At 32.6% G+C, this 17,240-nt stretch overlaps 1 protein-coding gene across 6 annotated transcripts in view; it reads right to left on the reverse strand.

Moving 5' to 3' along the window:
* Positions 1-201: 201 nt before the first annotated feature.
* Positions 202-17,240, reverse strand: part of TRIQK (triple QxxK/R motif containing) — an 85,434-nt gene continuing 68,395 nt past the window's right edge. For all 6 annotated transcript variants that reach the window (XM_047842045.1, XM_047842049.1, XM_047842048.1 and 3 more), the window contains 2 exons: positions 8,901-8,986; positions 202-3,568 (listed from right to left, as the gene is read on the reverse strand). In XM_047842045.1, coding sequence (XP_047698001.1) covers positions 3,455-3,568; positions 8,901-8,986 — 200 coding nt within the window. In that variant the 3' untranslated portion in view covers positions 202-3,454. The remainder of the gene's footprint in view (positions 3,569-8,900; positions 8,987-17,240) is intronic.

Consider the following 17,240-nt stretch of genomic DNA (forward strand, 5'->3'; position numbering starts at 1 on the left):
GGTAAGTGTGCTTATCTCTGGCTCAACAACCTTACATTACGGATGAAATACGTGAAAAGGCTGGAAGTTTAATTTCTAGAAGTTTTATTTCTGAAGCCCACCTAAATAAAGCATAATTTACTCTACTGAATTATCACTGACTATATCATTCTAGAATCTGGAAAATCTAGTGCTTTAGTGTTCACATAAATTTAAGCATTATAATGAAAATTTAGTTTTATTTTTGTTGGGAGTGAGGATGTATACTAAGTTAAATTAAAAACACTGCGTGTGTTTCTCAACAATAGTGATAAAAATAACATATTCGGTTTCCTAGAAAAGAGCAATGTTTCCGTTCTAGAGCAAATTTAACGCTAGTTGTCTTGATCTTAAAATGAACAGGTTGAAACATGTACTTGTCCTAGTACATCCAATGACCATAAATGCTAAATGCGGAGTTAACCAATATAGTGATTTCTAAGTTTTATTTATTGTGCAAATAATTTTTGATCATCTATTACATGCAGCACTGTACCAGACTCTGAGAGGACTAAAAGAAATTAGCTTAAATTTTAACATGCATTTATTAAATATGTGCAGATCACTATGGTACTGGAATTACAGAAATGGAAAAGAACATATTTTCAGGATCTTGCAATCACTGGTTGGGGTGAAGTATTCCTGAAAAATGAAAAAGACTGAAAATCTTCAAGTATTTGCCAACTTAAAACAAACTCCGTATCGGTCCTATGATATGCTTTTTGTTCATTTGTTTTAAAAGAAATCCTAGATGAGGTTATCTTTTCACAGTATCTCCTCTCAGGTGAATTTATATGTGCTTTATTTTGCAAAATAAGAACCAGCACCTCTTTGAACTTCAGTCACAGTATCCCTGAGGCTGGATGTGAAGTCTACGGCATTAGCTGAAATTTATCCTGCACACCCTGTTAACAAATAGATTCTAACTTCAATTTTTCTGTTCTTGTCTTTTGAATTCCTCTGAGCAGTGCATTACTGGAGGAGAAAAACCCATGCCTGAAATTTGTGTCTGGTGCCAGTCTCAGATTTTTGCCAAACACCGCTCACTGTTCAGAAGTGTGGTCCCCTGAAAATGCAGGCCGAATATCACCTCCCTGTCTTCAAAGATTCAAACCAGATTTCAACCTGGGATTTCTCTGCAGGCTGCTTCCCAGACAATACGAATATGAAAAATGTGCATTTCATGAAAACGGTGTTGTATTGTTGTCTCTGTTTACCTGCTATTTATTAAAGTCAGTGTGGAGCCTTTGGGACTTGTGGTTCTCTGGAGCCATCGTAAGGTCAGTTATACAAATGGACTAGCCAGAGACTCAGGGTATCGATGAAACGAGGTAATGAAACCTGCCTGTAATTATACTATGTATAAACTAATAGTTATTACTATCAGAAACAACTTTTTCCCCTCAAAAGAACACCTCAAGAACAGAAGGGGACAGTAACATTTTTTTTTCCACAGTAGTGAATTTTCAGACATTTCCAAGAGTATATTCACCTATTTTAAATACTGTGAATTCTGTTATATCTCACTTGGATAGGTATCTAATAAACAAATTATTATATATCTTCTCATTTAAACTACTACTGAAATTAGAAATAATCTTTATTTGATATGACTGTTTTTAACACCATATGGGAGGTAAAAGAACTAAGTGAAAATTGTTCACGTAAATGTGATAGGAGTGAGGGAAAAGCAGTATTTCTTGACATGTGGCGTGTCACTCAGGAAAGGAAAAGGCCCATCATATCCAAAATGCCAGCTTGGATATTCCCTTGCCACCCACTTCACGAACAGACATACCACATGGCATTAAATGCTGCAACCTTTCCTAAAAATGCCACTTGGATTGGTCTGCTGTGGCGAGTGTATAAGAACTCTTGGTCTGTCTCATGAGTTTGTGATTTCAAGGAGAAGAATCCAGTAAATAACACTGGCTAAATTTTGCCCTCAGATGTTTGGCATAAATGATCTGTGAGGATCCTGGAACTTTTGGCTGTTTTCACGTTGATGAAATAAATTATGCTACTTGAAAAAATTCTACAGAACATAATGCTATACAGTCATCGTCAACTATCTGCAAAAGTCTCAAAGAAGATCTAGGGAATTTATCAACGGCTTTCTTCTCTTGGCAAATATGAAAACAACCTTAACATTTTATTTGCTCTTCATAAATACAATGGATATGATATAAAACCCTTTGTGCACATGTTTCAAACTATTAATTTTCTATGCTTCTTTCTGTAAGGTAGTAGTAGCTAACAAATGTGCTGTGGACACATATTTTCCCATTTTCAAAGCTTTATGTATTCGTGTGTTCTAAAGTTATTTTAAAAACTCCATTACCAGTAAAAATATTGAATACATTGATTATTATACTCCAACAAATGCAAAATATCTTGAAAATTTATATAAACAAAAAATTACCTATGTGAGTAGTGAGGCATACATTTTCTTTCATTATTTATTTTTCACAAAACAGTTGTGATTGACTAACTCTCAAGAGACAAAATGTAATTTTGTAAACCCACTTCGTATAGTTCAGATTTAAGAGGCAACCCAACAAGATTATTCTGAGTAGGTAGGACTTCGTTACTGTTATGTGGAAAAAAAAAAACTGCACAATTAAATGACAGATTGTTACATATCTCCCTAACAAGAGGGGCAAACTGATACTGCAAGCAGTCAGAACAACATAATTAAAATAGAATTCCAAGTTTATATTAATAGAATAATAAGTTAATTAAAATCAAGATCAACTGAACTTTGTATTTACACCAGTTCAGACAGCCCAGGAGGAAAGGAACTCTATTTTAGAGACATATGTGACTCTTTGAGCTTCTGTCATCCAGGTGCCATTTCTGATGGAGCACATGTGCACTGAACAGTTGGCAAAGAAGGAAAAAGATTACTGTAGATGTATGTGCAGATAGTTCCTCTAATGATATAAAATATGTCTGGAAAGAAAGCAGGGCTTCTTTGTAAAATGAAAAATTCCCCATGACTTTTTATTCCTTCTTAGGCTCTGAATCTGATTTGAGAATGTTTCTGTAAATGAGGATATATACTTTTACTTATGATGTATATGGAACAAAAATAGATTTAGTAATCTGTAAGCGATGAAGTTATACACATAAATTGGCTAAGACATCCGAAGAATTTGGGATCTGTTTTCCATTTTATCTAAACGCACCATGAATAGGTTGCCTGTCAAAGTACAAAGATTTTTATAAAAGTATCCGGGAGCATACATTATACTACATTGCTAGGTAAGGTTCTTTTCTTGATATCCTATGCAACTATTTAAAAAGATATTTCTGAAAACTAAAAATACCAGCAGAAAGAATCCAAGATGTTCCAGTTTCAGTACTTTAGAAAGTATTGGTCCCAAGGGGTGCTTTTATGAAATTATTTCCCTTTAATGCATTGATTGCTGTTCAGCTAATCTTCATCTGGTTTCAGATCAGGGTCAACATCTGTGGACAGTCTGAGATAAAAGAAAGCATAGAAAGCCAGTAGGAGGGCCAATATAGCTGCAAGTACGAGGCCAACTTCCTGAGGAGGAAAAAAGAAAAAAAAAAAAAGTAGGGTTGAAATTGATGAAGAGATTGGTTAATGTTATGAGTTTCATCAGATAAAATCACCATATAATTCCATCATCTAGAATAATAGTTTGAACCTAATAATCACATTCTTTGTGATTATCACTTCTTGTCATGAAGTAAAGTAACTTATTTTGTACCTGACAACACGCACTGCAATGACAAGTACATCAGTGGGTGACTCATTCCTACTATTATTTCCATTTAATTTGTTTGTGCTTTTCTCATAGCAAAATTAAAATTTGTAATTTTAATATTTGCATAGTTTGGATATGAAGACGCCAGTGCAAGCAGTGTGGTTCATGCTCACAGTTTGCCTGTTCTCTAGTGGAGTAGGCCTAATTTTATTTACTGCTTCAATACATTTGTTATTAGTTATAGCTTTTGGACACAGATTTTTAAAACATCTATCTTTCTTTTTCTAATGGGAAGAAACTCCTATTACAACCAGTTTCTAACTAATGTCTCTGCAAATCTTTATTAAATATTATTTTGTTGAAACTCTAATTTTTAAACTCTAAATCCTATAGTTTATAATGTGGGGAAACAAAACAGTACTTTTAGCTCATGGAGGATGACATGGGGTAATTTATCAGAACTGTGAAGGGTGATTCTGAATATTTCATCTGGTGATTTGGTGTGGGTCATATTAGTTAATTAAAATGGAGGTCGAAAATTTACTGTATGTATTATGGCAAAAATCCCATTATCTCTTAAAAAGTCTACAAACTTCATGTATAATGAAATATATGGTATGTACTATGTTGTATACACACACACACCATTAAGAAATGTTCTCAGTATTAACATATCATTTAGCTAAAAAGAGAAAAAAGAGCAACTAATGCCAGTTTCATACCCTAAAGAGCCTAATATGCCTTTCTAATTTTCAATTGTGTATCACACCCATTCCTGGCATTGTTTTATGGAGTAGCAGTTTATTTGCATTTACATGAATATATTTTACATTTCATCAGAATGTACAATTAATAATTCAACATACGCCCCCTAATAAACTTTAAAAACATTAAAATGAATTTGATTTAGAATAAACACGAAATTTTTACCTGGATGTTGAAATTACAAATGGGTGCTTTATACAGATATTTAGCTTCAAAGTTACGTTGATTTAGATTTCCAAACTATGAAAATAAGCAATTGATGAGAATCATGGAGTTGACAGAGTCAGTGTCAACTGTTTTTGTAAGATTTGATTTTTTTAAATCTGATACATCAATATAATGTCAAATGAAAGTGAGTTTTTCTTTGTTGCAGTTGGAACACTGGCATCTCGAAAGGGCATGGCGGCATCAGACAGGTTTCATTTATATTCTTATACCCACAGCTGTGCTCCCAGACCCATCTGGTTACACAGCTACTAATTTTAAGAGGCTGTAATAAACAAGTGACACACAACTGCAAACTCCATCTGTTCTGTATAGTGGACAACAAAATTGTCCAACAGCAGTCACCGTCCGCACAAGCTTAAAGCGAGAATGTAGTTTTTACTCTTGATTGGAGGCCATCATCTCCATCTCATTTGATAATCACCTCTAATTGCTGCTTTTCAACTGCTCCTTGTCCCTTCAAACAACTCTTTATCATCTACACTATACATTTTCAGACTATCCAGAGGCATGAAAAAGGGTTTTAAGGGTAGAAAGCAGAGAACATTCATAGAATACAACTTCAGAGGATCCATTAATTCAATTAATTCTATTGAACTAATGGAGCAGGAGGTTGGGCTAGGAATGGAGAGGAATTGCATCATTTTTTTTTTAATGTCCCTATTCTGTTGAGGATATGAGTGAGCATTGTGGGGACTGGATGTGTAAAGGGTTCAAACAATGGTAAAATTTGAAAATACTGCTTTCAGGGTGCTGGTGGCTTGCCATTACTTACAGACCTGTAGGCATTTATGACCCCCCACCTCCTGGCCATTTTTAGTTTTACATCAGAAATAACCAACAAAACAAAACAAAACAAAAAACCAACATTTCCAGATGGCTCATCCCAAGAAGTTGTTTGCAGGATATGGTTGACACTCGAATATTTTATTTGTATAACAGATAAATTACATTTTTGATCCTTATTCTTTTATTATGATTATACCTTTCAAATAAGCCATTTAAACAAATTAACAAACACAGATAAATTATCTTTTTCCTCCTAAATACTAGAAAACATGGGTATTTACACTCTAAAAAACTTCAGTCATGTTGTAGTTCTTGAAAAATAATCTAACTGAACATCAACCAAATAGCAAATATTAGTTGTACAAATATTTTTTAGGTGGCGCTCATTTCATACTGGGTCATAAATTATAACATTTTGTTAACATTGGTAAGACATAGGAAATAAAACAGCTTCTAAAAAGAAATTAATTCTAGATTTTGACACAGTAATAGTCACATCTTATTCTGAATCATTACTGGTCTTTCAAAACATTTTCTGTCACCAAACATACATTTACAAAAAAGTGCTAAAAGTCTTTGAGCATAAAGACTACATTGTGTAGTTCTTTATATCTCTGGTCCCAGTTTTCTCAATCAATACTGTTGATTTTATATGGTAAGGAAATCTCCTGTCTTACTCATCTTTCTTTCTTACAGGTTCTACAACACTGTAATACTTACAGCATTTCTAAATAAATAATGAAGGGTTGAGTAAGATTCATATAATCTATACATAAAGTATATTAAAATGATGCAATACTTTGAAAACTTTATAACAGTAATCTTGGTATCTCCAAAGCAAAACCGAGAACATTTTATAATATATAATATAATGACACAATACAGACTTAGTTGAAGCAGGGGATCTGAAGGCCAATGACAAACACCCAAGGGAAGTCTTATTTGTACAAACCAGTAATGGCTAATTCAGAGAAATATCTTCTCCATCAGCTAACCATTCACAGTGAATTCTGTGCACTAGGTTCAATGTTAAGTGCTCTCATTGTGTTATTTAACTCTCCTGACATCCCTGTGAGGGAATGGTATATTCACCATTTTGCAAATATGCCAGCTCAGACTGGCGAGACGATAGTAATAGTAAGAGGCAAGAAGAATGTGATCCTAGGGCTCTTTATTCTGTGTTCAGTGTTGATATTGCTGTTATTTTTCTTTTCCATGCATCTGTTCATATTTTCTATAGATTTAAATTATTTTAAGAGCCTAACTAGGATTCATTCTAAAAATAAGTAGTAAAGTGATAAAATATTGTACTGTTATGGTCATCCTATATCAACGAGATAAGAGTCAAACATGTTTGATGTTCATTAGTCCTTAGTTGCTTCTCTGACATTATCAATATGGATAAAATCACTCACTGGGGAAATTAAACAGCATTAAATGGCAATTGCTGAAAGAAACTTCGTTATTTAAAATCCTATGCTAAAATGACAAGGCAATCAAAGTTTGACAGGGCAAACTAATTAGTATGCCAGATCTGAAATGTAAAACACCTCCATAGTTCTGATTCTAAAAAGTTTCATGTCATTTTAATGGGCTCTTCAAATAATTTTTCAAGCAAAGTAAACAATGCTTAAAGTTAAGGGTTTTGTTTACCAGAGGTTTACAAATCAAAATGATACGCTAGCTTATTGAAAAGGAGCTATGTTCTGATGTCAGTTAGAAGTTCTTTTGTACATACTTTAAATCATAAATGAAATCAGAAAAATTTTTTTCTCATAAAAAGAAGTTGCTTATACTCTACATGGTTTATAAAAAGATATTAGATAATTGTGCTGTAAGGTAGATTTATCTCATACTAAAGTCATTCCCTCAAATTGAAATAATAACAAAAACTATAAGAAAAAACAAAAGAGGATGTGCATATATTAGTAAATGAGTGGTTGCACTATATCTCAAATTCGAATTTGTAGTTGCTCATTGTATTGTGCCACAAGTGGATTTTGCTACACCATTATCTTTCTTTAAAACAAAACAAAACAAAACAAAACAAAACAAAACAAAAGAAACCAAAACACTGCATTGTGAGAGATAAAAGTGAGGGACATAAGTGCCTTGGTGGAAAATGACAAATAATGCTCTCACTACAATAGACAACCATCAGGTAACTAATTGTAAAACAAAACAAAACAAAACAAACAAACAAACAAAAAAACCCACAAAACAAAAACAAAACAAACCCAGGTATTACTTTTAGAAAGGTGATGTCACAGAAATAATTTTACAGATGAATAAAATTTCATGTGAAATTAGAAGAAAACTCCAAAAGATTAATCATCTCTCTTTTAAACAAAAAGGCAATTCACTTTTTTCATTAAAAACTGACACAACAGCACTAACTGAGATTGTTGTTGTGAAAACATACCGTATCACACGGCAATGCTTGATCAAAATCAGCAATCAGGAGTAAAAAGAAGGCAGTGTTTCGTGATCATAATAGCAAATTCTGGAAGACAACCAAATATATCATCTGGCAGTTCAACAGCTGTTACGGCTTGGTAGTAATACCTTGGCATTTGCTATAAGCTATAACTTAGAAAAATTGATTTTTCATCTGCCAGATAAAACCAAAATCTCTTTTTAACATTTTAATATTTAAATAAAGTATATATACTAGTCACTTTAATTTTGCACATTTGACAGCACAACTGTCAAGTTAATTTTTGTATTTACAGTTTGATTAACCTCTAAATATTTGGCAAAAAATGGACATGAGTAATAATGTACATGTAATTTTGTTGAACTTCATTGTGCTAACACATTGGATTAGTATCTGCTAACATCATTCTCAGATGCATTTATCCCTCTTAAGCAGTTAAAACACTGATTTTCTAAAAGAACAAGTTTGGGGACATCATTAGAATTTTATAATAGAGAGTACTGGCAACAATAGTAATGCACAGAGTAAAATTACACACATGAATGATCTAAGTATATATAATTATAACTAAAATTTCAATAACCATAAAAGTAAACTTATTGAAAATGAAAGAAATTTTTTTATTCAGGCCACATAAATCACTGAACTGTTTGAACAATATACACAGTAGCTAGAGGAAAAAATAAATTTCAACTTTAAGTATAACTGGTTCCCTTATGAGACATTGTGTTTTATTTTAAGACCAAGTCAAGTCTCAGAATTGGAATGATGTTTCCCATTAAGCAAATTCTTTATAAAAACCTTCAATTCTGGCATTCGACTTTGATTTTGAAATGTCATAAAACATTTAGAATTCAACATTCATGCAATCCAGTTTTAGAAAATGAAATGGCATGCATATATCAAACTTTAAAGTTACCAAATACAGGTACCTTTATGCCTATTGCTGTTTTCTTTGCTTCTGCTTTTAATTTGGTTGCTCGTAAAATAGGTTTGGTTTTTTTATAATCTTGTTTACCTAAAAAGAAATAATTTCAGGCAATGAGTTATGCTTATATATAATTCAAGTTTAACAGCCATCTGAAATGTCCAAGAATGTTTAAATACAGTAAACCTGGGACACAGAGTTGAAAAGTAGCTCCCAGTTATGGAAGCCATAAACTTGTCACCCTAAGGTCAACCTCTCCTCCTCTCTTGATTTTAAAGGAAGAAGAGTCAACAGACATCTTTGATTTGGTGTGCAGTGAAGAGCTAAAAAGATAAAAACTTATTTGAGAGAGTAAGATGTTTAAAGTAAAGACAGTAAGCCTTTTGGAAGCATTTAAGAACAAATGGGCAAATGAGTATACATAAGGTCCCATTAATAGGTAAAGCTAACTTTATTTTCCTAAATGAAGAATAAGAGCTCATTACAAATTATTTTATTAATGATATATTAAGTTTCCAAATAATCAATTTGAGGAATATCCTCAAGTTTTCTGTGAATAAGAAACTAAGAAAGAATCTGTAAGTACTTAACTTTTAGTCACTGAGTTCATTAGAAAAATGCATATTTAACTCTTGTTTGTTCTTAATAGAGGACAAAATAAATACTGCTAGATAAATATGTAGGTTAGCTACATTCAGATAATAGTTTCAATCTCCTTTACCAAAGATGAATAAAAATTAAGTTAGTATCACCAAACTTCCTTTTTTGTGTATCATTTGATGTCACCACTAATGAATAACAAAACTGAGTTTGTGTGTAACCTGTATGTAACTAATGAGTTACATAACCTGTGAAGAAAATAGATTTAACAACAACAACAAACAACAATAACAAAAGCATTCATTAGAATAATACACTATTTTGTTAACCAAACTTTTAATTAAGAACTGGGTCAATGGGTCTCAAATACAATCTGTCACTCTATGGGAGTTAGCATATGACCATATAATCTCTCTTTTACATTCTCCTTAGTTTGCCTTGTTTCCATCTTACTCCTTTTCCTTCATGACTGGTTTCTTTCCAAATCTTTCCCCTGTATCTCCTTTATGTAAGTAATACAACTTCTAACTTTAGTTTCCACATCTTCCCCACACTGAAATAAATCTGAAAGCAGTTCATCTACACAATAGTATATTATAAAAAATTATGTGCAAATATTAATGTATTTGCTAATGATCCAAAAGTGCCCTTAAAATTCCATATAGATTTTTAGAATTAGAAATGGCAGGAAGAAGTGAGTCATATGGATGGGAGTAATGAAAAAAACGCTCTATTTGTGTTCATTAGATACATACAAGTGTTTCTTTAGCTGAAGAGCTATGTGTTTCTTTTTTTTTTAAAAGAGTCAGTGTATGTTATTTTCTTAACTGCTATCATATAGCAGTCATTCTGGATCTATGAACATGCAGAAGCTTAATAAATATTATTTGATGATAAGGTTTAATGATCCAGAAATGAGCCAATTGTAAAAATGTACATCAAATGATCTAAATTTAAATTATAGAATGAATAAAATACAGAAAAATATTACTCTGACCCATTTTAAATTAGCAACATTTAATTTTGTTGAAAAAGCGTTGACAAGTGTTCACTCTGATTTCACATCTGAACAGTCAAACTATTCATGTCATTACTCCTGCTGAGATATAAACAGTTCAGAACAATGAAAATGGTGACACATCAAATGCTTCCACTCAGGGTTACAAAACAAATTTATAAGAAGAATCAAAAGAGAAATTGGAAGATGATAGATTTGAGGCCAAAAAGTCATTTATTGTTTTATATATGGTCTATAATAATCTTCGGGTGCAAGGGGGAAAAATTAAAAAAGGATTGTCTTCACCCAAATGTTTTTCATACACATATGTTTTACTCTGGATGATGTGTCTGTCATAAAACAGATTCACATACATACCTAAGAGTCAACGTTAGAGTGGGGATTTATCGCCCGACTTCACTTGTTGTATAAGTTCTTGGTTAAATGTGTTCCATTTCAATTCAGCTCCTGTAATCTCTTAGAGAATAATACCTCTAGACTTATATTAAATTTGATAGGAACATTTGAAAATGTATTTATAATAAATAGATGGTTTTAAAAATTATTTACACCTGGTACTTCTCCAAATAGCGCATCTGTCATTAATTTAGCATTCTGCTTGCTGACTATGACGTCCAAAAGTATAGACTGAAGAATGAAGTTTCAGTCTACGAAGTGAAAACGTTTACAGGGGACTTCGTCAAGTTCTTTATAACCAAAACTAGATATTTCTATTATACCCAAAGAGGTTTTCAACATTTAAATTTTTTATGGCTTCAAGAAAGATACCTATGACCACAGGATTATAAAAAAATGTAAAATACAGAAGCCCCTGCCTCCTGAGTATTTAACTTAGAAAAAATACACACACACACCTGCACATACGTATATAATTTATATATAATAATATAGATTTTATATGTATATGGCTTCTTGGACACAGGTCTGATTTTGGTTATATCAATAATGCAGTAACCAAAATAGCTGTTTGGCAATTGCTCATTACATTTTATTTATTTATTTTTTAATGTTTATTTCCTTTTGAGAGAGAGAGAGAGAGAGAGAGAGAGTGGGAGTGGCGGAAGGGCTGAGAGAGAGAGGGGGACAGAGGATCCGAAGCTGGCTCTGTGCTGACAGCAGCAAGCTCAATACAGGGCTTGAACTCACGAACCAGGATATCATGATCTGAGCAGAGGCTGGACACTAAACCGACCAAGCCACCAAGGCACCTCTGCTCATTACATTTTATATGAAAGGAAACCTGGATAATTTAAGACTATGAAGCTCATCTGGGACCTCAATTATCTAATTTCTCTGTTCAATGGCACCATTCATCACATTTCTGTATTTTCGTTTCCTATGGCATAGTTAGGTTAACAAAAGCTTTTTCTCTCTATCCCCAAGCTTCCTGATTGAGTGATTTATGCTTCCTCTCTCCGATATAATCCTATAATACTATTTATTATATTTTATTTTTAAATTAACATACAGCGAAATTGGCTTTTTTCCTTTTGGTATACAGTTCTATGACTTTTAATGCTTCTGTACAGATTCATGTAATTACTACCATAATCGGGGTACAGAATGGTTCTCCCATTCCAAAAAACTCCCTGTGCTGTCCTTTTATATCCATCCCTCCTCCTACCCATAGTTCCTGGCAACCCTTGTTCTACTGTCCATTTCTATAGCTCTGTCTTTTCAATAATATGGCAATGGCTTCTTTTATTCAGCCTAAGTCCTTTAAGTTTCACCTAAGTTGTATGTATCACCAATTCATTCTTCTCTATTGCTGACTAGCATTCCATTATGTGAAGGTACCAGAGTTTGTTTATCCATTCACTCACTAAAGTGCATTTGGGTTATGTCTAGTATTTAGCAAATACTACAAGAGATACCTATAAACACAGGTGTACGGGTTTTTACATGAACACAAGTTTTCTTTCAATTCATCTAGAGTAGGACTGCTGAGTCATATGGCAAGTCTATATTTTAACTTTGTAAGAAACTGCCACGCCATTTTCCAGAGTGGCTATATTGTTTCACATTCCCACTAGCAATGATCAGAGTTCTGGTAGATTTGCATCAGAAGTAGTATTAGTATTGTTTCACCAGGTTATCTATTTTTAGCATACAACTGTTTATAGTATTCCTTTATAATCCATTTTATATCCATAAGGTTGATAGTAACATACTAATATCATTAATGATATTAGTAATTTGAGTGTTCTTTTTTTTTTTGTAGATAGTGTAACTAAAACTAAAGGTTTTTCAATTGTGTTGATCTTTCCAAATAATAAACTTTGATTTTCCTGATTTTTCTATTGTTTTTCTCTTCTGTATGTTATTTCCATTTTAATCCTTATTATTTCCTTCCTTCAGGTTGCTTTGGGATTATTTTGCTCTTCATATTCTAACTTGTTTAAGCAGAAAGTTAGGTTACTGTTTTCTTCTTTATAAACATACTGGTTAACAGGTATAAATTACCATCCTAGTACTGCTTTAGCAGCATTTCATAAATTAGCAAGGAGAAGAAAAAAAAAACTACACGTAGTCATCTAGTATATTTATCTATGCTGTTACCTTTACTGGTGTTAGTTTTGGTTTTGTTGTTTGTTTATGGACATGGATTCAAATTTACTGTCTTGTATACTTTCTTCCAGCCTACAGGACTCCCTGTAGTGTTTCCTTGCAGGGCAGGTGTGCTATTAACAAATCATCTGGTTTTATTTATCCAAAAACATCTTAATTTCTCCTGTTTTTGAAGGATAGCTGTGCTAGATATAGAATTCTTGTTTGGCAGTCTATTGCTTTCAGTACATCATATGTCATGTGTTTGTTACTTTTCTCTGCTGTTTTCAAGATTCACTCTTTATGTTTGACTTTCAACAGTTTGACTATAATGTGGCCCAGTGTGGATCCCTTTAGTTTATCCTACCTGAAATTTATTAAAGTTCTTGGATTAAAAAAAAATTAAAGTTTTTCATCAAATTAGGGAAGTTTTGGGGTATTATTTTTTTCAATATCCTTTCTGACCATTTTTCTCCCTCCTTTCATTGTAGAATTATTATTATACATAGATTGGTGTTATGGATGGTGTCCCACAGGTCTCTGTTCATTTTTTGTCATTCTTCATTCACTCTTTTCACGTTTCTCAGAAAGGATAATCTCAATTAGCTTCTCTTCATGTTCCCTGATTTCTTCTGCTAGTTCACATCTGCTGTGAAGTCCCTTGGCAAAATTTTTGTAATTATTGTATTTTTCAAGTCAAGAAAATCTATTTGTTTTTTTTAAAGTATACATAACTTACATTTCTATAATAAGATGCTTTATTTGGTGAGGCATCATTCTCATATTTCAATTCTTTGGACATGATTTCCTTCAGTTTCTGAACATATTTCAAACAGCTGACTTAAAGACTCTGTTCAATTAAATCCAAGATATGGGACCCCTGAGTGGCTCAGTCAGTTAAGCATCCGACTCTTGGTTTCAGCTCAGGTCATGATCTCACGGTTCATGAGATCAAGCCCTCCATCAAGCTCTGTGCTGTCAGTGAGGAGCCTGCTTGGGATTCTCTCTCCCTCTCTCTCTGTCCCTCCCCCCCCACTCTCTCTTGAAAAATAAATAAATAAACTTGAAAAAAAAATAAGTCCAAGGTATGATCTTTCTTAGAGACAATTTCTATTCTTTTTCTGTGTATGGAGCACATTTTGCTGATTCCTTGTCCATTTTATAATCTTTGTAGAAAACTGGACATATCAAATAAAGTAATGTGGCAGTTCTACAAATCATATATCTCCTATGATATTGTTGCTGCTGTTTGCTTTTCTTTTGTTGTTTTTAGCATTTGTTTTCTTAGTGACACTTTTGGTCTCATTATGTAAAGTCTGTATTCTTGTCTCATGCAGCCACTTAGCTTAATGTTCACCTAAAGACTAGACAAATATTTTCTTAAATATCTTGAATCAGCAGGTCTTCCACTTTTGCTGGGGCTCTGTGGTGTGTGTGTGTGTGTGTGTGTGTGTGTGTGTGTGTGTGTGTGTGTTGGTATACATTTTCCAGCTCTGACAGGAGTTTACAGTTCTGCCTTAGCCTTCACTTCCTGCTAGCTTTCTCAAGGTCAGCAATAGATGAGAAATATTATAGTCTTTTCAAGTCTTTATTGGACATGGCATAGCCCTGCACAGGCTTGTGGCTTTCTAGATTCCCAGAAATCTATGTTGGAGATTTTTAAAGACTATTGACATCTCTTTGCCCAGTTTTTTATAGTTTTAGAAGGACCTTCTGCTAGTCCCAAGTAGTAATGCTGCTTCAAGTAGTTGTGATGTTAAAAAAAACTTGCCACTGACTCTATTTGTTAAAAGGTTGGAGACAGCTCTTCGCAGAGTGAGCTCTAAGTCCAGTCAAATAAGGACAAGTTTTGATAATGAGGCTTTTCAGTGAGTTAACAGGTCAAATATGGACAACTCTCTGAGAATGGAGTGTGGCATAGCTCCAAACCCATTCTGCCTCCTCCAGTACCTGCAGGATGCTCTTTTTCACAACTACTATAGTTGCAAGGTTGAGGACAGAAAGATGGAAGTAAAGCCAGTTAAAACCCAACAAAGTCTAATGTTCTTACTGAGATTCAGCTATTTTTCTGGAATAAACATTCCTTGGACTACTGTAAGAGTTTCATTAATTTCCAGATTTCAGAAAAAGTTGATTTTGACTTTTTTTTGCATTGTTCTTATTGTTTTCACAGAGGGGCAGACTTTTGAGATACTTTCTATTCAAGAAGTGCTTCCTTTCCATCCGTTTACTTCCAATGTCATTATATTTTATGTTAATTTCTTTTATACAGCCTACATTTAGGTCATTTTATAAAATGTCAACCTGAAAATCTACTGTCCTTTAATTGGTATGCTTAGACCATTAACATTTAATTAAACTATTAATGTGTTTTTATTTCGGTCAACTATTTTATTATTGCTTTCTTTTTTGTTCCCTTTGACTTGTTCCTGTTTCACTTTTCTTGCCCTTTTTTTGAATTATTTAAACGTTTCTTAGCATTCTATTTAAGTTATTATGATTTGGAGGCACCAAGTGGCTCAGTTGGTTGAGAGTTTCACTCTTAATTTTGGCTCAGGTCATGATCCCAGAGTCATGAGATCAAGTCTCGCATCAGGCTCTACACTAAGCATACAGCCTGCTTGAGATTCTCTCTCTCTCCTTCTGTCCCTCTCCCTAACTTGTGCTCTCTCTCTCTCAAAAAAAAAATTATGATAATTTTGATATATCTTTTAGTATATTTTAATAACTGTCCTAGAGGTTATGAAATGTATCCTTAACATTTTATATTCTAATTCAAATCAATATTTTCTTCAATTCCCTATTTATAAGCATAATCTACATTATTTTCAAAAATTTAATGTACACAATATAATAAATTTCATATTATTATATAATGGAAATAAGCAGTATAGTGCTTTGTAGTGCTAGTTCTACCAGCTTTAGTTTCTATCTTTTGACTTTGCTATGCTTATATTTGAACTTCTTGGACATGTATCATAGGTTAGGAAAGCAGATGTATATAGTGAACTTCTACTAATTTAGGACGTTAAATATCTGTAAGCAAAGAATTATAAAAGTGAATATACTGCTGTAGCATAGGTGTGTTTTCCTTACAAATGCCAGGAAAGACATCGTTGTCCCTATTTGATGCACATTTTTATTACAGCCTAATAGTTTTGCAATAAAAAGTGAAAGGTACATGCATAGTTAGAAGGATTATTATACTCTTGTTACTGAAACTTTATATTCATTCATGATAAAAACTACAACTTGTCCTTACATAATATCAATATAATATTACTAAAATTTAGTAGTGAAATAAAATTTCCTACTATTGTTCTTTCCAGTTTTGTGACCAATTTAATTGAAGACTACCCTGAAGTTGCCAGATCTGTACTATTAAAAAGTTACATTATTATTTTTAAATATTCATGTTAAAAGAAATTTCTTGATATTATGTAATGAAAGCAAAGTTTAGAAATACAGAAATAATGTTCAGACTGATACATGAAGACAAATGCCATTCTCAATCCTCAATCTCAATGACCATCATCAAAACAGCCATAACATTCTCTTTAATTTTCTCTAAGTTAACTGCATATTATAACTTAAATTTATGAAACATATTTATAGTAATAAAATATCACCTTTGTACGTTTAAAATAAAGTTGTGAAATTAATATTCTAGTAGAAAATTCTATAATACAGGAAATTGCTTTTATGGCCTAGTAAGAATACAGATTCTGTTATCCATTATGCATAATTCTTAGTAATGAAAATACATGAGATAATTGCATTGTTAAGATTGCCAATCCAAACAGAAAATTTATCTAAAAATCATGACACTGAGAGTTAAAATTCTTTCAAATCAATCTGAGATTCTTAACAAATCTAGAGTGTGTATTTCTGTCAATGTGAATTACTCATTATAAAACTTTTGTTGCATGTAAAATTCAAGATCATTTTTGGGAATAAAGTGAAAAAGCCTTCCTCAAATATGATAATGATACACCTAAATAATGTACTTGGAATAATAAAATAAATTTATGAGAATTCCTGGATTTATAAGAACTTACATAAGGCAGAAATACACTTAGGATGTGTGAGCTTTAGTATTTATACTGTAATAGATTTTAGCTTTCTTTCTTTTTTTTTTCAAAATGAACCTGGATTTAATGCTGAAAAATGGACATTTCA

This window comes from Prionailurus viverrinus, chromosome F2 (genome assembly GCF_022837055.1).
Source record: "Prionailurus viverrinus isolate Anna chromosome F2, UM_Priviv_1.0, whole genome shotgun sequence".
Taxonomy (NCBI): Eukaryota; Metazoa; Chordata; class Mammalia; order Carnivora; family Felidae; genus Prionailurus; species Prionailurus viverrinus.